Source organism: Lissotriton vulgaris, chromosome 8 (genome assembly GCF_964263255.1).
Source record: "Lissotriton vulgaris chromosome 8, aLisVul1.2, whole genome shotgun sequence".
Classification (NCBI taxonomy): domain Eukaryota; kingdom Metazoa; phylum Chordata; class Amphibia; order Caudata; family Salamandridae; genus Lissotriton; species Lissotriton vulgaris.
Window position 1 is genome coordinate 871208153 of NC_141696.1, and position 23079 is coordinate 871231231.

The 23079-nt window shown below is 42.3% G+C and overlaps 1 protein-coding gene across 2 annotated transcripts in view; it reads left to right on the forward strand.

Annotated features, from left to right (window-relative positions):
• The window catches only part of GPC6 (glypican 6), a 3590060-nt gene that overhangs the window by 2239804 nt on the left and 1327177 nt on the right, over positions 1-23079 (forward strand). For both annotated transcript variants that reach the window (XM_086934794.1, XM_086934795.1), the window contains exon 4: positions 19671-19836. In XM_086934794.1, coding sequence (XP_086790920.1) covers positions 19671-19836 — 166 coding nt within the window. The remainder of the gene's footprint in view (positions 1-19670; positions 19837-23079) is intronic.

The window sequence follows — 23079 nt, forward strand, 5'->3', positions numbered from 1 at the left end:
TGGTAATAAAAGTATGCCTAAGCATTTGATAATTTCAGCTCTTTAGTCTTTGCTACCCCCACATACCTTTTGACTGCCTGTGGGCTCATTCGGCGCAGTGTGAAATGGCAGCATTCCCAGAAGAGGAAGCTGCTCTTCTGTTTTCCTTGATTCACAAGCTGGCTTGTATTGCATTTTCTTCACAGGATTTAGGATGTTTTCTTGAATGCCAAGGATCTGTAGTCTCAGTAGAAAGGAATCATGGTGGTCTGTCTCCAAGGAAGAGGACAGGTCCAGTAGCAGAAGAGCAGTAACTTCAATTCTATGTTATTATGGGTGGACTCAGTTTATTTCATGCCTGTTGGATCCTGACTTAGAGAGGGCGAAATGCACAGTCTCAGCATGCATTTAGGGCCCAATGTAGGTGATTAAATTTTACCACTTCTTAAATACCGAATGATAGCGAATCGGTATTTAAGTGGTACAATAGAGGGGGGGATGTAGGTAATACAGATTCGGTAAATACCGAATCGTTAAGATTCGGTATTTACCGATTCTGTAAATACCGAATCGGTAATGCCCATTGATTCCAATGGGCATTGAAGCCCATACGAATCAATGGGCATTACCGAATCAGTATTTACCGATTCGGTAAATACCGATTCAAGCAAGGGTTCAGGGGGTGTCACTTTGACACCCTCTAGCACCCCAATTCCGGACTTGTGTGCCATGTGGCACACATACATGCCCTAAGGGCATGTCTGTGTGTCACATTGCACAGGTGTGCATGCACAGATGTGAATGCACACCTGAATTCGGTATTTTACCACCCAATAGGATTGGGTGGTAAAATACCGATTCTTAAGTGCCTGTGGCACTCTTATGAGTGCCACCTACATGTGGATTTACCGAATCGGTAAATATTCCGATTCGGTATTTTACCGATTCTGTAAATTTACAGATTCCGTAAATTTACAGAATCGGTAAAATATAGGCCCCCTACATCTGTAAACCCATTTACCGGTCGGTAAATTGCCACCTACATCGGGCCCCCAGTATCTGAAGTTAGTAGGTATGTATGTTTGTATGCATGCATTTATGTGTGTATGTATGCATGCATTTATAAAAACATTTATGACATTTGCATAGAAGGAAAATAGCTGAAAGGCCGCAAAGTGCTGCTATACAGGGTCAAAAGGTAAAAATATAGTCAATTAATGATTGGTTGCTGGATTCTGGCAGGAGAAACTGCTTGTTACTGCTCTTTGATGTAGTATTCTTCCTAGAGGTGATTCTTCAGCTCTTTCCTAAAATGGAGCGGGCTTGCAGTGATCCTGGTGGATCCAAGGACAAAGTTACTGACCTATGGTTGATAGATGGAGAAAAACGGTGGCTCTGTTTTTCTTTTTGGTGTTTTTTTTGCCTCCAGTCTGATGGTGCCCTGGGTGTGGGTGTGCCAAGAACTACCAGAGATGGTGAGCTTGTCAGACAGATATGTGGGGAAGGTTGTCGTGGTGACTGTGGTGATTATGCATCTGATTTTGAAGTTTGGGCGAGCCGAAAAAGGAAGCCAATGAAGGGTTATAAGGATGGGAGTGGTGTGGTCATATTTCTACTGTGATGCCTACCTATGTCTCAAAACTTGCTTAAAGTTCTTCCTGAGTTCATGGGAGTAGGGGTGCATTCATGGAGTGATACAGTTTAATATACCAATTATATAAGAACGATTAGAATTATTGAAACTTTTGTCTTATTACATAACTCTTCCTGGTCCTGATTCTGCAAGGATACTGGCATCTGGGTGCCCTCATCCCATCGTTACAGAACTGTTAGATATTTATGTAACATGGTCTCACTGCTGCAAAGCAGTTAACCAATAGGTAAATGCAGGGAATCCAGGGCCATATTATCAAGCCTGGGCGATAAAATTATCGCCGCTTTATCAGCAGGAAACTGCCGCTAAAGTGGCGATAATGGGCTTGATAATATGCTCTATGGAATTCCAATCGAAGCTCATGTTAGATGTCCTTTACATTAACATGGGCTTCGATTGGAATTTCATAGAGCCTATTATCAAGCCCATTATCGCCACTTTAGCGGCAGTTTCCTGCCGATAAAGCGGAGATAATTTTATCGCCCAGGTTTGATAATATGGCCCCCAGTGTGGAGTGCAAGAAACAAACAAGCCTGTGCGCTAAAATTATCGCCGCTTTATCGGCCGAAAACTGCCGATAAAGTGGCGATAATGGGCTTGATAATATGCTCTATGGAATTCCAATCGAAGCTCATGTTAGATGTGAAGACATCTAACATGGGCTTCGATTGGAATTCCACAGAGCATATTATCAAGCCCATTATCGCCGCTTTATCGGCCTTTTTCGGCCGATAAAGCGGCGATAATTTTAGCGCACAGGCTTGATAATATGCCCCAAAATTCGGCCTGTTCAATGCCTGGATTTTTGAGAGAACAGAAAAGAGGTTGGTGACAGCAAGATGGCAATCTCAAGGGCGCCCCACCCCCCCAAGTATCCAGCCATAAAATGCATGTTCTTGAGGAGTCTGTAAATAGAAACACTTTTTTCTTCACAAGCAAGAGCAAATTCAATCTTTTTACTGTGTGGTGTGTAAATGTTTATCGGCTGTAATAATATTCTGCTGTTTACTTGTTTGTACCTAGCTTTAATTTTTTGAGGCTCTAGATTTTCTGCTAAAGAGACAAAATTGCAATGCCTTCTCTCGACAACAATTCCCTCCCTGTGGAGAAAACCTGGAGTCGCGAGTTGTATTTATAACATGCTCATGAGCCGATTGGGGGGTCAGAGGCACACAATTATATTGCAGTGTGGCTTTCATTGACCTGATAATTAATGGAGGCACGAGCAGAAATTGATCCCGGGCTAAAATGTCAGCCGGGCGCGAGACTACTCAAGCAGATCAAAGTGTATTACAATCAAGGCCTGATCAGGAAGGGCCATGTCTCGCTTGTTCCTATGACCTTTTCAAGCTCCTGCCTCGTGTTTCTCAACAGTGTTGTTGTCCTGGGGGGCTGCTTTAATAGGGTGCATTCAGAAACGTGGGCTGTGCGCAAAGCGTTCCGGGGGAGGGGGGTACAAACAACTACGAACCCATCACCATAAATAAAGGCTCAAGGTGTCGGAATGGAAAAATGGCTACTAATTTGTGAAACATTTCGCCTGGTTACAAATGACAAGGAAGTGCTCGTCCTCCTGTCGAATGATGCGTGGGCGCTGTGCGTGGTGGACTGATGAAGAGGATCAGAGTATTAATCACGCAAACACCTTTGCTTATAGGCTCAAGGAGACACTGACTGCACGTGCACATGCGAGGCTCCGAGCTGCTGCTAATACGCACTTATGCCTGAAATAAGTGCATGGGTCTCTTGTCAGGAGCCAGCTTGCACCAGCCCATGTCTCCTCTTAGTGACACCTAAAACAGAACCAACTATGAACAATGAAATTGTGGAAAGGATGTGGCATAATACCCAGAGCTGCAGACTTCAGAGATGCGGAACCAGGTTCGAGTCTTAGCATCGGTTCAACATCCTGTGATTCTGGGCAAATCACTTCATCTCCCAGTAACTGACTGTGTTCTTAACTGGTGCTCATGAAAAGCGTTGTTGTTGATGATTAAGTGCTGGTGCTGACCACCGGACACCACCGGCTCAAATGAAGCACTAAAGCTGTTTGATGACCGGTCATATGATACTTGGACAGCAAAATGCCTGTGAGTCATACATGATTAATGCACATGATGCACAAATCACATGTGTGAAAAAACTCTAATTTGTATGCCACATGTGCATATGGATATGCCACGTATGTGGGTTGTACGTTACTCAATAAAGACACTGAGGGCCTGATTCACAAAGAGTTTGCTGTGACATACTATTGTAGTACTCCTGACTTACTTCTGAATCACAGGAGTAACCCAGGAATAAGCTATGAGTACTCCTAAGTTACTCATGAAATAAAGTGCACTAGTCAGTCAACTAGGTACAGGATATGTGTAAGATATCCACATGTTTGGGACATTTCCTAACAAATGCTTTAATTGCACAGGGCATACAAAATACATGCGTGGTAATAACAAGCCTGACTTTTAAACCCATTCTGCTTGATTGATATGACCTCGATCACAGAGGGTATGCTATGAGTAGAATGACGCACTCCTCTACTTCCAGCTTATTTCCGAAATCCTGGAGTAAATCAAGAATGCTTCCTGGAATGCAGGTGTAAGTCCTCCTACTACAAGAGTGTCACAACAACATCTTTGTGAATAAGGCTCTATGCATTCCTGAATGGCAATTACACATATGTAATTCACATATGCGTAGGACTGGGAAATGTCAATAAACTCTAAATCTTTACTCCTAAAAGGCAAATGAGTGACCATAAAGTCTTTACCTTTGAACAGGCATAGACGTGGTAATGCATTGTACAATTGACTACTTTTTCCAATTCCTTGTCAACCAACCTCTACAGGGCACACAAAATGCAGTGCTAAGCTTAGCGCTAAGCTGCAGTTCCACATTTTTTAACTCTATTTTTTATTTTTTACATGGAAATTAATTTCCATGTGGAGACAATTCTATGCTACACCTCACTAACAATTGGCCTGTTGTGTTAAGAATATCAAGGACAAACATATTTTGAAGGTAAGTTTATATGGGTAAACAAAGGTTACTATACTTAGTACTAAGTACCTTGATGGTATATATATTGTCAAGGTATGTAGATGTGAAGTTAAGAGTAGTAAATATATACTTACCTATTTTCACTTACCATCTCGATATTCTGGAACTTGGCATTTTTGACACAATATTCTGTCCACATGATATTTTTAGCATCGATATTCTATGAGACAACCATTCCATTTGCTCTCCCACCACCATTAATGATGTGGAAGTTCCTGCAAGCACACTCCTCAGACATTATTCTAGGAACAAGGTTGTTCTACCACTCTGTCTTCACTTACAGAAGCAGAAATTGACAATTAGGGGTATAATACTTGCCTCTGCAGCGGGCGGGAGGGGGTTAAACACTCCTGGGCCCCCCAGTCTTACAGGGGGCCCCCACTAAGCCAAGGGTAATGAATGTCTGTGAGATATAGGAGACTGAGGGCCCTCAACAAATTTTGGAGGGGGGGGGAGAATATTTTGCTTTGCACGACTGTTTACAACCCCTGGAAATGTTTTGGCTATTGTGAATGGAACTTGTATTCATAGATGTTAACATCCAATGTATGAAGCATTTTTGCTGAAATAAGAGACTTGTGACAGTAAAAGCAAATTGCAAATCGTATACTGACTTAATAAAGTCATTGTTTGTTTGCAAAGCAAAATATGTCCCTGCTCCCTTTGAGCCAGGAGCTCACTCCACACCTAAAGGGTATCCATTATCTGTGCAAAACCTGTTTTAGTTGCTTTGCTGCTTATTTATGTTGTAGAGTTTCTCTGAGTTAACCTTTTTGTAGGGTGGGAGCATTGTGTGTGTAATACCTTTCAAGCAGTCAGTAAGGGCAAAAATAGACATGCAAATCCTATTTAATAAATCTAAATATGACTGGGTATAAGTATTATGCAGTCTGCATTGTTCTCAGACATATTCCCCTATATCCTGTTTGTGTGATATAAACAGATCAAAATTTGAGCAGCCATCTCAGAAGTCAGTATGTGGTTCAGATCAAATTCTCTCATCAGCATCGAAAGCGGAATAAAACATCAGTAGTTTTCACCTGGAAAGTTGAAAATTGCACACTGCCGTGGGCGCACCCACTTAAAATAAATGAGCATTTAATCTTAGTATCTAAGGTAGTGAGATGCGTGTTCAAATAAGATGTAGCTGACTCTTTTCATTTCTTGAAGGCACACCCGCTGTACACCAGGGGCGTGAGTGAAGCTCCCAGCAGTTAGACTAGCGCTTGCAATTGCAGCTTGCACTGGAAATTAAATATTGACTACAGTGATGTGATCCATGTGCGGGTTCAATGAGGTCGGAAAGTAAATTCTATGGGTGTGGTACCGGAATTTGTAATCTGAATATTTAAATATAATGCTCTAAATATGGTTAAAATAAATATCATTCCATCTGGCTAATAAACGAAAATCTACACCCCATGGGACAATATTTTTGTAAACAATATTTAGGACATAACATTTATATCACATGATATTTCTGACTATGGTGCTCCGACATACAACTGTTTGGGCACATGTACTTGTGTGGGTGTGTGTTAATGTCTTTGCGTAAGGCAGCTTCTGATCCTGAATAACTTGTTCGAAATATATTAAAACGTTGCGTAAAAGTATAGATGTTGTTTTAATAAGTCTATCATCTTTAGGCGCCTTAACCACATCGCTGCGGCGGCTTTTCCCGCTGTGTGCGGCTTTTTTTCAAATTACCGCGTTACATGACGAGCTCAGCTCTTCATCAGCATACGAGCGCCGTAGCTGATGACGAGCTGAGCTCGTCATCAGCATCAAAGGGGTTAAGAGACTGCCATTACAAACCACCATATAGAACGAGGGGTTTTAACCTTCATTCTTACAGAGGTAGGATTTCTTGTTGACATTGTATGACTTTAAACGTGGTGTATATGCCACAGCAAATTTAACTCTAGGGGAGATCTGGCAGACCATATTTTCACACTAGTTCCAGAAACACAAACCATAAATGGATTGTGTTTCATTATTGGTGAGGGACATGATTTGCCAGGTAGATGTGTAAAACCGTCTTTGCCTAGGGGACTACAAACTATGACAACTAACCCGCTTGTAACAAAAGTGAATTTTATGGGAAATTAAAGAAAAACAGATTTTGAAGCGTGATGGAATATGCAAAGAAATGCATTGTAGATGAAGATGAGACTGAGACCAAACACCCCCACACACACAGACTGTCTCACACTAACACATATCAACACAATGCTCCAATGGCATAATAGGAGAAAGATATGTTTAAATATGTTCTTGTATGCTGCCTTGCTAGCAACTCCAACATTGTCCAGATATTGATCTGACACCTGCACAGAGGTCTGAGGTTCACGGATCACATGGCTGCAATGCAGTGTTTTCCCATCATACTAGCGGTACAAAAGGGGGTGGTGATGGACGGAGCATCTGAATCAATCAAACACTCACACCCAGTAAAAAGATCTGGGTTTAATCCATCACCGTTCTTTAGCCCACTCTGCCACCCCAGTTCAGACATGGCTATATGCAAATCAGTCTGACCCTGTGCCTCATGGGAACAGTCCAGCCCGAACTGCCAAGCCATGTCTTCCCTGGACCGGAAACAAGCTTCCGAGGACCGGTTTCTGGCATTCCAGCCGTCTTCAGCCCGGCTTGCTCGAATCCAGTGGCAAAGTGAGCAAGGGACTGTTCGGGCTGGACTGTTCCCATGAGGCACAGGGTCAGACTGATTTGCATATAGCCATGTCTGAACTGGGGTGGCAGAGTGGGCTAAAGAACAGTGATGGATTAAACCCAGATCTTTTGACTGGGTGTGAGTGTTTGATTGGTTCAGATGCTCCGTCCATTACCACCCCCTTTTGTACCGCTTTTGGCCGCCATAAGTGTGGCAGGGTATGCTCAGACGTGAGTCCCTTGCTCACTTTGCCACTGGATTCAAGCAAGCCGGGCTGAAGACGGCTGGAATGCCAGAAACCGGTCCTCGGATGCTTGTTTCCGGTCCAGGGAAGGCATGGCTTGGCAGTTCGGGCTGGACTGTTCCCATGAGGCACAGGGTCAGACTGATTTGCATATAGCCATGTCTGAACTGGGGTGGCAGAGTGGGCTAAAGAACGGTGATGGATTAAACCCAGATCTTTTGACTGGGTGTGAGTGTTTGATTGGTTCAGATGCTCCGTCCATTACCACCCCCTTTTGTACCGCGCTCCCATCATACTAGGCACACTGAAGTGTGCCTTCCATGTTTCCGGAGTACTCAAGATCATAAACAGCCCACAACAGCACGGTTTTGTGGAATAGATGGGGCTCTCAGATTGGGCCTTTCATAGAAAATATGCCACAATAGCGATAGTGTCAATGGAAAATCCACTGCACATCCTTGCTCAATTTGGAAGACCAACCCTGAGTAGAAAACACAAATCAGACACATCTATACCACCACAGCCCATCACAAAATTCCCATAAGGAGCTACATTCTAAACTTTCATATTGGGCAACAGAAAATGATCTGCATCCGTTTCAGACACGGACATCAATAAAGCTGAATATCCTTTCAAGCTGTGAATATGGTTCTATATCTATCATTTTAAACCATGCATAATATCTGCATCGAAGCCTAAGCAGCATATAATTGCAGCAATCATTCAACGTATGCAAAATTGTTCAATAGAATTGTATGTGTTTATGGACGACAACCAAGTCAATATATTCCTATTTGACAGCAATGGTAAATTAGCCAGCAGATCATTCAGATACAAAAGAGCATACTTTTATATTCACGATGACCAATGTATGTTGTGAAGTGGATATGAAAATCACCTTTATTTTTATGGAACTCATTATGAGCCGGCTGTCCACAGACCACCAGACTCGCAAGAGGACAGCGGTCTTCCTACAGCCCTATTTCATCCAGAGTGGTTTGGCAATCCTGGGACCGCCATAGCCATCATGGATCAGAGATCACTGGTGGAGGTGTGGCGCCTTGATTCCACAATGTGCTTGCCAGGATCGCCCCAGACCCGCCAAGCATATTACAGGTTTCCTCTCTGTCACAGTTTCATGGTGGTGAGCATGCCATGAAAACTGTGGTGGAGAGGAAACAAAGGGGGCTCTATAGGGTCCCCTGTTGCCTCAGAGCCATGGAGTGCAAGAAGGGGGGGCACATGCTGTGCCCCCCCTGTGTGCATGCACACCCGTACCTGCACTGCATGGACTGCAGCAGTACATTTTTTAGGATCCAGATGCCAGTGAAAATCATTTTTGGGAGCTAGCCACTGGAGGAATATGCCAACTTTAATTTTGCATGTTCCGTTTTTAAATATCAGACACCCTACCTTGGGTGGACTTAGAGGTGATATATTAATATTTAAAAACAGGGGTTTGTGTCTTCCAAAAAGGGTTATTTTGGCATGTTTGACAGCTGACTTCATAAGCTTGGAGGTGGAATTGCCATCATCACCAATACCATCAGCTGCTCCACATCTACGGACATCTCATCCTCAAACACAAAACACATGTCATTCAAGCTACACATCTCATTCAACTTCACCCTAAGCAGCACTCTCATCTAGAAACTACCAAGACCCCTCACCAACTTTGCCAATACCTTCAGGGACTTCTTTGCTCCAGTCATCCTCAAAGCTAACAATTACATCCTACTCTGATACCCTAACTTCCACCAGGAAGACCAAGTAAACCCCAACTCAAAAGTACTCATGAACCACCTTGGAAGGCTGGGCCTTAATCAATGAGTAAAGGACCCACCCACATTATCGGACACCTCCTGAACCTTATTTTCACCACCTTCAACAACATCAGAAATGACAGGCCTACACCAGTCTCCTAGACAGACCACGCCCTCGACATTTTCAACATCCCCATCCAAGGTCAATGCACACACACTTCCCCTGAACTAGCCACCTAAACTGGAACAGCATTACTGACAAAGACTGGAACACTGCGCTCAACAAACGCCAACGCAAACATAGCAACAGACTTCCCAAAGCCAATAAGAATTTCAACAATTAATTCACCTACTAAGCCACCTCCATTACTCCTTTCAAATACAGCAATAGAGCAAGATGAAGACTCCAGGTCAGTTAATATACAGAGGAACTCAGACTGATGAAATGCCACTGTAAACAGCTGGAGCACAGATGGAGAATGAGCCATGCCAATGCAAACAGTAGCACATTCAAATCCTCCCTAAAACGCTTCCAACAAAATGATGTGGACCACCAAAGAGGCTGCTCTGGTGGATCGCATCAATGCCAACACCAACAGAAGCAAAAAATCTTCACCACTGAGAAAGATTTCACCACACCATTGGCAAAACTCTACTATTGAATAAACTCTTCTAATGAACAATGTGCTGAACTTGATGCTGTGCTCCTATTGCATCTAAGTGATTGTTTTTTGTCTGGTTTGCTCTTGATGTATATTGCCCTACTTGTCGCTCTCACCCTTCCTGATTCCGTTGCCCACCCCAATTTCTTCTTTCCCCTGTTGTATATTGCCCCACTGTTTCCATGATTTCTCTCACCTACCTAAACCTATGTAAAGCGATCTGATACCCTCTGGGGTCATGTCAGTGCTATACAAAACTTTTAAATCAATACATCGTCTGCCTCCAACTCCACAATCATCTCGCAGGACCTTGAAACAATTTCTCCTAATACTTGAGCAACAAAATCACCATAATTTACAGCAAATTCAGCCAGCATCCACCCCGACAGACCCCAACAAAAGCATCCTGATCTCATCCAAAGAACCAATGCTAATCACATGGCCCATCATCACCCCAGAAGAAACCACTGCACCCATGAAGTCCATTGACTTAGAGGGTCCCATTGTACTCTTGCACCCACCACTCCTACTCCAGAGGACTTCAACCCATCAGTGACATGCTCACATCCATTCTGCCTCCACCTCTTCCTTGACCTTCCCACATACTTGGCAATATGCAACTGTCCTCCCATTGCTGACGAGATCGTAGACAGTCCCCTCAATGCTTGCCAACTGCCGAATTATCTCCCTGTTACCATTCCAGGCAAAGGCATCAACAGACACCTCACTGAAAACCTCAATGACCACCAACCCCTTTAACACCACTCGGTCCTTTTTCAGACCCAACCACAGCAAGGAAACTGCCCTCATCACCACTACAGATGATATCTGCAGGATTCTGGATGGAGGAAACATAACGGACCTCATCCTCCTAGACCTCTGCACAGCATTTGACATAGTAGCCCACCCCATCCTCATCCAACACCTACATGACATCCAAATCCAAAGACAAAAACTCTGATGAATTTGCTCCTTATTGAATGGAAGGACACTGTCAATCAGCTTGGCACCATATACCTCAGATTCCTGCTACCTCATCTGAGGAGTTCTGCAAGGATCCTCCATGAGCTTGACCTTCTTCCACACAAACATTATCCTTTGAGCCAGCATCATACGCTTTCACAACATCAACACCCTCTCCTAAGCAGATGAAATGCAACTCGCTCTCTCCCTCAGGCACAGGTGCCCAGTACCTGGATCAAGTTCAATGTCTACATGACTGAAGTTGGCCACTGGATGAAGAACAACTGTCTAAAGCTGAACACTGGCAAGATCGAAATCATGATCTGCGGGCCAACAGAGGGAGGACTGACACCCACCGTCCACCACCATGCAAGAACCTCAGGATCATCATTGACAGCAAAATGGATGTGACCGTTGACGACAGTGCTGTCACAGCCTAATGCTTCCATATTCTGAAGATGCTGAGGAAGATTTTCAAATGGCTTGCAATCAACACCTCGAAAACCATCACGCACACCTTGGTTAAAGCAAGCTGAACTACGGAAACACCCTCTATGCCGCGATCAACAAAAAACTCACTGAAAGGTTGCAGACCATTTAGAACTCAGCAGTCAGAATAACTCTCAACTTGCCACACTGTAATCACATCACACCACACCTGGAGGAGCTCCACTGGCTCCCTATTCACAAACGAGTACAATTAAAACTATTGGAATATGCCTGACCCCTTTTTTATGCATGTGATAAATGATCTATTTTTTTGGCCAGCGTGGCAAAATATTGAAGGAAACAGAGTTAGGGACATTAAAATAAAGACAGTGATATGTTTGGTTTTAATATTTAACCCCTTTGATGCGGCGCAAATATCCCTCCCCAGTGCTGCGCTGTCCATTGGAACTAGTGCTGAATGGACGTCCAATGGTCGTGCGCAGCACTGGGGAGGTAGTGCATGCGACGACCGTTGGACGTTCGCAGCACTGAAGGGGTTAATAAAGTATTTATTGTTGCTTTTTAAGGGCCTTAAGTCATGTGTTGAAAGGTCAAAAGGCAGATGCTAACAATAAGCAGATATATTAGTATTGTGTAAGCTATAGTGATGACGATAACATTAAAAATGATCATAATAATAATGTTAGGAATAATCATTATTATTACTATTATTGTTGCTATTGTTGTTATTGTTATTATCATTGTTGTTATTTCATTTACTTATTAGTGGTTTTATTTAACACGTACTATACCTGATGGCTGTCAGAACGATTTATAAATGGGAAATCGGAGAATAAGAGGTGTAATGCTGTACAAGGACCAGAGGAAAACTCGAAAGTAAACAATGTAGTAAAATACTGTTCATACAAGGATTAAAGTACAATGATCAAGTCTGTTTTCAAAGATACAATCCAGGTTTCAGGCACAAATGATGATATAAGAGCAAAAGTAAAATAAAAACAATGTGTTATATCTGGGGGCAGGTTACAGACCACATTTACAGCAAAGAATTACAGATTATGTACACTATATAACTATCAAACACCTATGAGAGCCAAAATATGTACACTAAACACTTATGAATATCAGCCTTGAATAAATCATAGCTGAGCCTTGGGTAGCTAAGAGAAGATTACATCAAAGAAATTGACAATAAAGAAGTAGATGTTTAAACTATTGTTTGAAACTACAACAGAGGGGCTTGATATCATTGAGGTCATTTAGGGGTCATCAGAAGTCACTGGGACACCTGGTTTGCCTTTTCTGATCTATAACACCTGCTTTGCTAACTCTGGCCTTAGAGGGAACAAAAGCATGTCAAGAAGGGAAGGTAAACAGTTCAGATGAGCAACGTTTACTTTCCTTAGCTTCCACTAGGACATTACACTTCTCGTTTGGTTAAATCAATGCATGCTTCAGTGCATCACTCTTTAGAATACTTCATAAAATGAAACAATTGAAAAAATACATATTTTTGGACTGTCACCTTTATTGCAATGTTTCATTACTGTGAATACACAAAACACAAGCATTGGCAACCCCAATAGATCTTGCCTTGCCAAGCCTATCAGATATTTATTTTTATTATTGCTGGGATATAACATGAAAATAAAAAGATAATAAATGTCATCAAACTATGGTGTCATATGCTTGCACTAACAATTTTACATTAAAAAATAGCAATCACATACAATTTTAATATAACTATCAGGATTTTTACTAGCAGGTGAGTGTACTTCGTGTTGGTATAGAAACCCTGCTTAGTTTTAATTAACTTTAACGGAAAATATTATCTTTTTGGTGCTCAGAAAAAGTACTGTTAACTCGGAATTACAGTAATCTGAGTTGTAGTTAAGCACACAGGACGACAAAAAAATATAAATGGCTAAAGATTTTAAAGAAAAAGATACTGAAATGGCAAATTATTGGCCCATCGTACTGGCACCAAAGTATACTTCTCTGTAGGCGGATTCCCATTTGTGATCAGGCAAAATGTGGGGCAGGAGAGCACATGGATTAAATGGACCGACCCATTGCTCCATGCTTTATGCCCAGTGGGAAGAACATATCATAAGATGAAGAGAGCTGCCTGAGAATCCCTCTATATGTGTGTATTTGTATTGTTTATTTCTGATTTTCTTCTCATTACACACTGGTGGACAAACAACTGAATTTGTTTCCAAATCTCACCAAATGATGTGCTTGTACTAGGCACCGCTGGCACAAGTTAGAGCAGTGGGGCAGGGGTGGTCCGGCATGAAGGGAAAGTCAACAGATGATGGGATAGGTCAAATTAAATACAAAAATAAATAAAACCACTTACCTTGTGCTCGCCGCATTGCGAAGTTGGCGTTTCGGCGAGCGCAAGGTAAATGGTTTTATTTATGTATTTATGTAATTTTATCTATCCCATCGTCTGTTGACCTCTCCTCCCTACCACACCCTGCCCCCCCCCCCACTGCTCTTATCTGTGCCAACCGCACCCTTCCTCGAACAAAACAGTTATCTATATACTTTACAACTTTGGTAGTTCCTTACAACTGATCATGAATCAAAATGGTTAACAATGTGATAAGCAGTGAATAAAGCCAATAACATAGTTTGCTTTCAGCATACGGTCCATGTGGATTAATACAGGTAGGCATGACCGCGAATTATTTTTTTAAACCACCTTTTTTTAAATCTCCCTGTGATTTTTCAATACATGTTCTCTATCGAGTTATACACTAGACTTCAGTGACAGCAATTATTGTGAAGTCATCAAGATTACCATCTTGTGGCAACGCTTCCTGCCATTTAAGGTTAAAGGTCATACAATGTCACCTCCTGCAATGTTACTGAGATAAAAGAGTGTGTGATGTCACTCCTGCTACTCCTGGAATTTTAGTCAAATGACATCCATGGTTGCTCTGTAGCATAGTAACAGGAATAATAATAATAGTAGTAGTAGCAAGTGGTAACAGAAGCAGAAGTAGTTATAGTATTATTAGCAATAACAATAGGAATAATAACAATATTAATAATAATATATTGAATTATAGAACAGCAAGAGGGAAGCTTGAGTCATTTAAAAATCAATGTCAATGATGCCACTCAGTACCCTGAGGTGAAAAACATCCCTGTAATTTGCTATATACCCATTTATAATTGTATGTTATGTGTAGCCCCTAAAATCACCTGTCCCTGCTTCAACTGCTACCCAGTGACAGAGAGAGAAGTAATGGGGAAGCCATATAGAACATGGCCTCTGTTATGTATCCCTTTCTCAAAGTAAAAAAAGCATACCTGCATCCTTGCCCAGTCCCTACCGCTTTCCCTGCCTTCCTTCCCCCTCTGAAAGCTGTGCTTTATGCTTTCATTCAAAGCAGACTAGCAGCGCTGAGCTGATAGGCTCTCAGACAGGCCAATCTGCTGGATCTGAACGACGTTTAGGACATCTCAACAGTGGGTATCCAGTTTTGTTATCAACTGTTCCTATGTGATAGCAGTGGATTATGAGATTCAGAAACTGAAATAAACACTTAAGGATCTGACAGCCATACAGAACAATGAAAATAATAATATGTTTTTGTAGCACTTCAAGCCAAACATCTGCCATTTCCAAGAGATGCAAACAGGGTCAAACAGGCAATTATGTCATTCTGGCATTGCCCTGGTAAGCTGAAGGCGAGGGGCTTCTATCAGAGCAGGATGGTCTGCCTTGGTTCTGCCATATATTGTGCGCCCCCCCCCGGATCTAGTTGCTGCTCCCTGCAGAGTGGGCTGCTTTGAACATTTTTACCAGGGGTGCTTTTGGATTCCAGTCAGACTGTGGCGGCAAAGAAAAGGTACAAATATTACCAATGTGAGGGTACTCAATTTACCAGCCTTTGAAGAATGAGTCTGTCTCACTGGATAGAAACTCTTAAGCCTTAGATGATAACTGCAGATATCAGCTGTGAGTGTCAACCAAATAGTCATTTGGCCAGTTTGCAACATGCATCTATCTGATCATAATCACTAAGTCTGTGCTGTGCAATTTTGAAAATGAATTTGTTTTGTGTAATTTTGAAGATTAAACGTTCAAGGAAAGGTATTCCTATGACCCACCCTAAAAAAATGTTGGACGATTTACAGTTATGCAATATAACTGGAGCAATGCTAAGGTCTAAGCCAGCACTTTCCTTAGTGCCTAAAATTGTCCTCAATAAAACTACTATTTTCCTGCCTAGGAGTTCCATGCAAAAAGCAGTGACAAATAAATCAGTAGCTGAGGTAAAGACATTCAATAGTCCTCATTTTTTTCTACTGTCTCTCAGTCACCCTTGTTCCCCTTCCACAGAATGACAGAGTGCTTCTGGAACAAGGCCTGACGTCTGGTGGCCTTGAGAGCCAGACTGGTGTCTCTGCTTCAGACAAGGTTCACCGGCTTGACAGTCTGGTGCGATGTGCAGTATTGCTTTTGCTGTTTGGAGTTATAAAATGCAGTGAGATTTTAGCCTGTAATATTTGTTAACTGAAAATTAAGGTATTTAAAGACACAGCTGCCTTAACCAAAATCTACAGTTTAGAATGCAATATTTTATAAACAGCATGTGGATATGTTTTCTTCAGATGTTTGCTTTAGAGCCCAGTGGCAACAGTTTAACGGTAAAAAAATAATATTTATTTCGTGAATTTACAATTTGTGACCTTCCTTGACTATGGCAATCTAGTCAAAGTGCTCTCTATTTGTTTGTCTGGACAAAACTCTAGTGGAAATGGCTGTAAATGATCCCTGCGGTGCTGGCTGAAAATGTTTCAACTTATCAATCAGAAAGAGCTCTGCGAGGACACCGTAAGGGGGTCATTTTTCAAACTCTCTTATGGTTCAAGCAAGCCTCCTGAGGAGACAAATGTCATGGTCATGGGGGTTCCCGGAACTGTTCTTGCACTGTGGCATTTAGCAAATCCTGCCAGTTCACTTCAAGGTGAGCGAAGGGTCGACTGTGGCACACATAAATGAATGTACTGAAAAGTCTTTGTTGAAGGACACTAGAAAATAGGATGTTAAAATAATGGTGGAACAAAGTGGTAATTACATACAAAGATCTGGGAAATGTGGTCAGAAAACCTTTTATTATAATGACCCAAGTGTAGGCAGATGGCTATGAAAGGCCTGGGAAAATTTTGTGGTGGTAAAGATAGTGAGTCCATTTGAGATTGAGAGGAGACGTGTACCTTTTTGATAAAAAATGGTCATAAAACACTTGTGTGATCAGCAGTTTACATTTATTGAAATATAATAGATGGAGATGATGTTTTGAGGCTTACAGTGGGAATTTTTAAAGAATTAAAACAAAGTGTTAAATGCTGAGCATATGAACCTAAAGAGGAAAGTAAATGCTGAGCAGGTGCTCCTAAAGAGGAACGTAAACATGTTTTATAATCTTCCAAATGAAATCTGAGCAGGATCTTACATTCAGTTTGTGAAAAAAGTACATTTTTCAACTGTGATCATCCAAAGTATCACGAATCCAGTGCATTTCAATTAAAGTTTAAGTGGGATCAGCAATTTAAGGTCTTTAAAACTTCGAATGGTTGAGTTATGTGCCCCGGGCAGTTTCTTTCTAGAAGAGAAATTGGGGTAATCTGATTTGAGGCACATGATTCACTGGCTGACAACTTCAAGTGACCCTCAACTGAAGGATAACATCAGCATTGTAAACACCCATTAGTGACCTTTAACTGAATACACCTGGCTTTAACATTCTCTTAAACTAGCAGGTGGCCCTTGCAGGTAAGAGCGGTGGGGCGGGGTGGGGGTGATTTCAACGGACGATGACGAGGGGAAAAGTAATGATTTATTTAATTTTCCCTCACAATAATAAACTGAATCAGTTTGTTTATTTAGACCATGGTCTATAAACACTGCAAGAATCAGAATAAAAAACAATCAGTGCATTAAAAATTCCTTGCAATAAAATTCATAAAAAAGGTACAAAAACCAAATTCACACCAAATTCATACCCCAATAGCAGCAATTATTACATTTCACTCCGTTCAATGAAATATATCTTTGTCTAAAATATTTTGCCTAAACTAGATGGGGAAAACTAAAAGAGGAGGAGGGATAGAATTGCTAAACACCCTTCGAACTGTCCCTCAGAAAGGTTTTTATGCTTTTCATATAGTTCCCCAATGCGATGGCTATATCAAGATTTGTCATTTCTAATAGTATATCTATAGCTTGGGCTCTTGAGCTTATTCCATATTTTTTTTAAAATCGGACGTAAAAACAATTTCCTCAATGCTAAAACCGCGAGGCAATCAACTAATATATGCGGAATATCATTTTTAGTTCCTAGGCCGCATTTACAAATTCCATCAGCATATGACATTTTAGCCTTAGTTTTTCCCTCGTCATCATCCGTTGAAATTTCTCTGCACCCACCTAACCCCATCCCTCTTACCTGCACCGGCCGCGGCTGTAAACCAGGACAAAAATGTCAGGCCCACCTTTCCTGGTCTAAATCCGTTTTAACCCCTTAAGTGCTGCCGTCGGCCAACGGTCGTCGCGAGCACTACCTTGCCAGTGCTGCGCACGACCGTTGGCCGACGGGCCAGCATTCGTTCTTTGAACGTTCAGCACTGGGCGCTGAACGTTCGACGCTCTTATGAGGTTAAGAATGTCTCAGGTCAGTTCTCTGTAAACAAGCCCGTAAATATTTTCCCTCTTCCTTGCCAAAGTTGTTATTTCAAAAAGTCCCAAGTTAGTGCACAATATAGAGGTAAAATCAAAAACTCACTCTTTTGACGATTTCCGTTACAACACCATGTACTGATGCTTTAGTCCATGCCTTCTCTTTTTAAAGTGTTGATTACAGTGGGAAGATAGGTCCCATGTCATAGAATTTCACTGGCCCTGTCTCCACTTTTCAGTCATCTTACACATATATTAATAAAATGTAAAGCGTTAAACAACTGATCTCTTTCCGACATGGCTTATTAGCACTCTAACGCTATTGCCCCGTCTTGTTTTCTGTCCTCATGACTGATGAGGCTCATGCAAGAGTTGGGGCATCAGTTACAGATTGACGGACATGATACTCTGTCACAAATTTGGTGACCCTCCCCTCTACTGTATTACAATTGTGTTGCAGTCTATGCCACTTGTAACATTCTGGGTGTGATATCACCCTGGCCTATGACAGAGCAACCTATCCAACAAAATCCAAGTAAGGGCCTTAGTTTTTACTATAATCTGTACTAAGTTGCTTATTCATTTATTCATCCATTCCTGCACCCCCTCTTTAATGCAATACAAGTTCTCAACTCTGGTAGGGTGCACTCAAAAAATAGACAGATTTATGACTAGAAGGGAAAGGGCTGATGGTATCACATGATTCACTGAGTCAAGAGTTTTCACAGCACGTGGCATAGAACTGTAAAAAAATGCATTATTAGTTAAATGCATGCATTTTATTTACTCCTCGTTTGCGCTACAAATATTGGTATTCATTCCAATCCCCACAGTTGAAACAATGCAGGTTGTACTCTTTCCAACAATACTGTTTTTGAGGGTTGTAATATTTTGGTCCTCAGCATCCAATAGGAATGTCTTTAAATGGTAAACAGAAAAGGATGTGTGCTGTTCTACTCAAATAAGGAGCAATTTGGGGGATTTACACGAAATGTTCCCATTCCAGTCACCGATTGGTCTTTAGAGAGAGGTATTTGACGAGCACATAGACAAGGGCGCGCTCCAGAGTTAATTTAGTCATGCTGGGATTGAATTATTCATGGCTTCCGAAGAGAAAAGGGCGCCAACAATCCGATACAGGCTGAATTCGAGCGGCACTGTTGAATGTTGTTGCACACCTCTGCCCGTGGTGTTTTTTTCCCTTCATTCTCTCTCTTCACGGTGGAAGATTCAGTGGTACATTTGATTTCGTGGGCAGGCAGTGGTGAAGAGCCGCCGCCTGCCTCAATTACATGGACTCGCGGAAGGGGCCATTGATAGCAGCAGCGGCGGAAATGGCTGGCGTATGCGCTGAACTGAGATAATTGGCGCGAATCGATTAGTCCCTCAGGAGAGTGTGATTAGGGGTTGCGTTACTGCTGAGAGATGGCTCCTTTGCATAGCTGCCTGAGGACTGCCGCAGTCCATCCGGTCTCACAGGATAAAATATTGATTTCTTTCCTCTCTGGTTTCCTTCTCCCCCAGGTCAGCCCAACCCCAGGGTGCATCCGCGCGCTAATGAAGATGCTGTACTGCCCCTACTGCCGAGGCCTCCCCGCCGTGAAACCATGCAGCAACTACTGCCTGAACGTAATGAAGGGCTGCTTAGCCAATCAGGCTGACCTGGATACCGAGTGGAACCTCTTCATTGGTAAGTGCGTCAACGCGGCCTCCAACATGACCCTGATGTCACTGCGTATTTCCTGCTGAAAAGAAATTGTATAAACACATTCATGTTTCTCCGTTCTGCTAAAAATAGGATTCCTTGAATATTAAAATATTAATATATATAGGTTTTGAGCCTAGAGCGCATTTCAATGTTTTTGCGCACCAAGCACTTATGAACAAGTTGCATACAAAATGTGTACACACTGGTGCCGCGATACAATTCACATTCTTGGCTCCATTTGAGAATCACATAGTTCCAAACACTTTTTTTTAGCCTGGTAATGACAGTTTTGTCCAGTGGAAATGTGAGTTGCATATCTATATACTTGACTGCGCTTTTAAGGCAAATATTTCCTGTTGATCATTTGTTTTGTGTCAGGGAGCCTAGGAGTAATTTTGAGCCTGTTCTGTGAAACACAGGGATTGGTTAAACTGTAGCCCCTTCTGAGAAAAAATAAGTTAAAGCAGTGAGACGATTTTTCTTGCTTTTGGTGGAAGGGATGACGTCTAATGGTGCCCGATAGGTTCATGCACACAACTCCTGCCATGATTATCCATTGATAGTTCTACACAAAGGCATACTATTAATACACACAACGAGAGTCCCAGGTGCGTGGTGTATGATTTCCCTGTTCCCTAACCAGGATGTTCAAATTGCACACCAATTGATTTGTGAACAGGCGATGTGTGTACAGAATGGCCACATCATACATTCTCCATCCATAGAGGGTGGCACAATGTTCTGCCAAATGCATATAGAAAAACATTGCAATTTGAGGTTCCCTCTGATTGGAGTTGAATGCAGGTTAAGAGCTTGCAAGGGGCAGCAGACCGGCATCTCTACACTTGGATTCCCAAACAGCCTCTGGAGGGAGTTGCGGTCGGGCAGAGAGGCGGGGCGGGGGTGCTAAAAACCGGCATATGGATAATTGGAGGTAAGTAAACAATTTAATTAATAAAACTAATTTCGTAGCATGCCCTGCATCGCAAAATGCAATGCAGCGCGTGCTACAAAATTCGTTTTATTAATTACATTGTTTACTTACCTCCAATTATCCACATGCCGGTTTTTAGCACCCCCCCACCCTGCCCCTCCCCCGCCCCGCCTCTATGCCCCACCGCAACTCCCTCCACGGGCCGCGGCTGTTCCCAAAGTGGACCATTGTTCAACGGCAGCCCATGTGCATTAAATGAACAAATTATGCCTTAATGGACACATTATGCTTTAACAAAACGTTTCCCATTTTGGAAGACGTCAGGAGGAGCATGCTCTTATCAAGGCATCCCAACACTGTTCACAAAGTGAAAACTGTCCCCACCTCACCTCAGGTATCTGTATCTGATCAATGGTTTGCAACTGCAATTGTGGGCACATATCATTGACACTTGTCATTGCAAATCACAAATAAGAGGCGATGTCTCTTTCACTCCCACTCCGAATTGAGATTGGCATGTGTGGCAGAGCACATTTGCAAGATGGTAAGCCTTTTCCAACTCACAAATGGGGTTTGGTACATTTGAAAAGTCTCCTTTTCAGTAGTGAACTCTGCGATTTTGCAAATTGCAGGGTTTGCAACTGCAAAAATGTTTCGTTCATTGAGTCCTATGTCTTCCCCATGACATCAAGGCTTTTATCTAGTGATTGGTGTTAATGCCAACAAACAATAGAAAACAAACACTTAACGACATAAGGGTACAACCGCTGAACATTTAAAAAACACTACTTTCCTATGCTATGATTTGAATAGCCAAAGACACATAAACGATGGACGGAATGTAGAGCAAATAATAACATTCACCACCAGGGATAAATCCATCATTCTTTTGCTCACCATGCCACCCCAGTTTAGACCTGGCCATGTACAAATCAGTCTTGACCCTGTGCCTCATGGGAACAGTCCAGCCCGATCTGCCAACGCCGGTCATCCCTGGACCAGAAACAAAGCGTCCTAGGACCAGTTTTGCACTCTGTCCATTAATCATTCTTTTTGCATTTGTCATCCAGAGGGGGACGGGTATGCCCAGATGTGGGTCCCGTGCTCTCCATGCGACTGGAGTCAAGCTATCCTGGCTGATGAAGTGTGAAACCCCGAAACCTGTCCTAGGATGCTTGTTTCCAGTCCAGGGAGGACCTGGCCTGGCAGTTCAAGCTGGACGGTTCCCATTTGGCGCAGGGTCAAGACTGATTTGCACATGGCTGAGTTCAAACTGGAATGGCATGGGGAGCAACAAAACGATGGATTTAGGCCCAGATCTCTGTACTGGGGTGAATGTATAACATTGTTCTGCATTCTATCCATCAATCATTCTTTTTGCAAGAGTTGAAAAGGGACAATGTTTTTACTGAGGAGCTGTCACAATACTGCACAGTTTAATGACGTTTAAACTATTCATGAACATAAGATAGGAGGTGGCACTTTCCAGTATGGACCATGTCGAAAGTTGACTTTGTCCTTCTCAAAGGGTATACAGGGGCCTTCTTATCTGGGGATGTTGAAAAAGAACTAAGTGGAAGGGGTTATAAGTAAAAATTAATGCTTCATTTGATGATTCCTGATAATATTTGATGTGTTCACATACTGGATGGAGTTGAGATTCCACTTGTGGCACACACAAATCTGAGAGTGGTTACTTGTCAAAGGTCTTTGCAGGATGGTGAACAGATGCGCATTCAGTACGTAAACGTTCTGTTCTTTTTTGGGAGCAGTGCTTTCACTTGCTTTTCTGATGCAGAGAATGGAATGAGGAAGGCTCACAGTAAGACACATTTAGCCTTGACTTATACAGGTGCTGCTGACATTTGTTCCTATCAAGGCTTAACTTCTCTGGAACATCTGTGGTTTCTGGCATAACTTCTCTTTTGGAATTAGATCATCCTTCTCTTCTGATAGCTGTCTGGGCTCAAGAAGAAGAAGATACCAATCACTATATGTCTAGTTTAATGGTCACCTCTATTTGACTAAAGTGTATGTTTGCCAAATACAACTCACAATGGTTGCCTCTAGGTTCTGAGTCCCTCAGATTAAGAGTTGTGTCATGCCAAAAAGTTATAGAGAGAAGAGTGTCGACAAACATTCCTTTGCATCTAATTACTGAATAAGCTCAGAAGCTACAGTAATGGGTCACTTCACACATCTAAATTATTTCGGCATGGAAGTGACCGACAATTTCAGAGTCTGGTAGAGTTCTGCTCAGTATGATATAGACTTCTCCCTAATTGCATGCA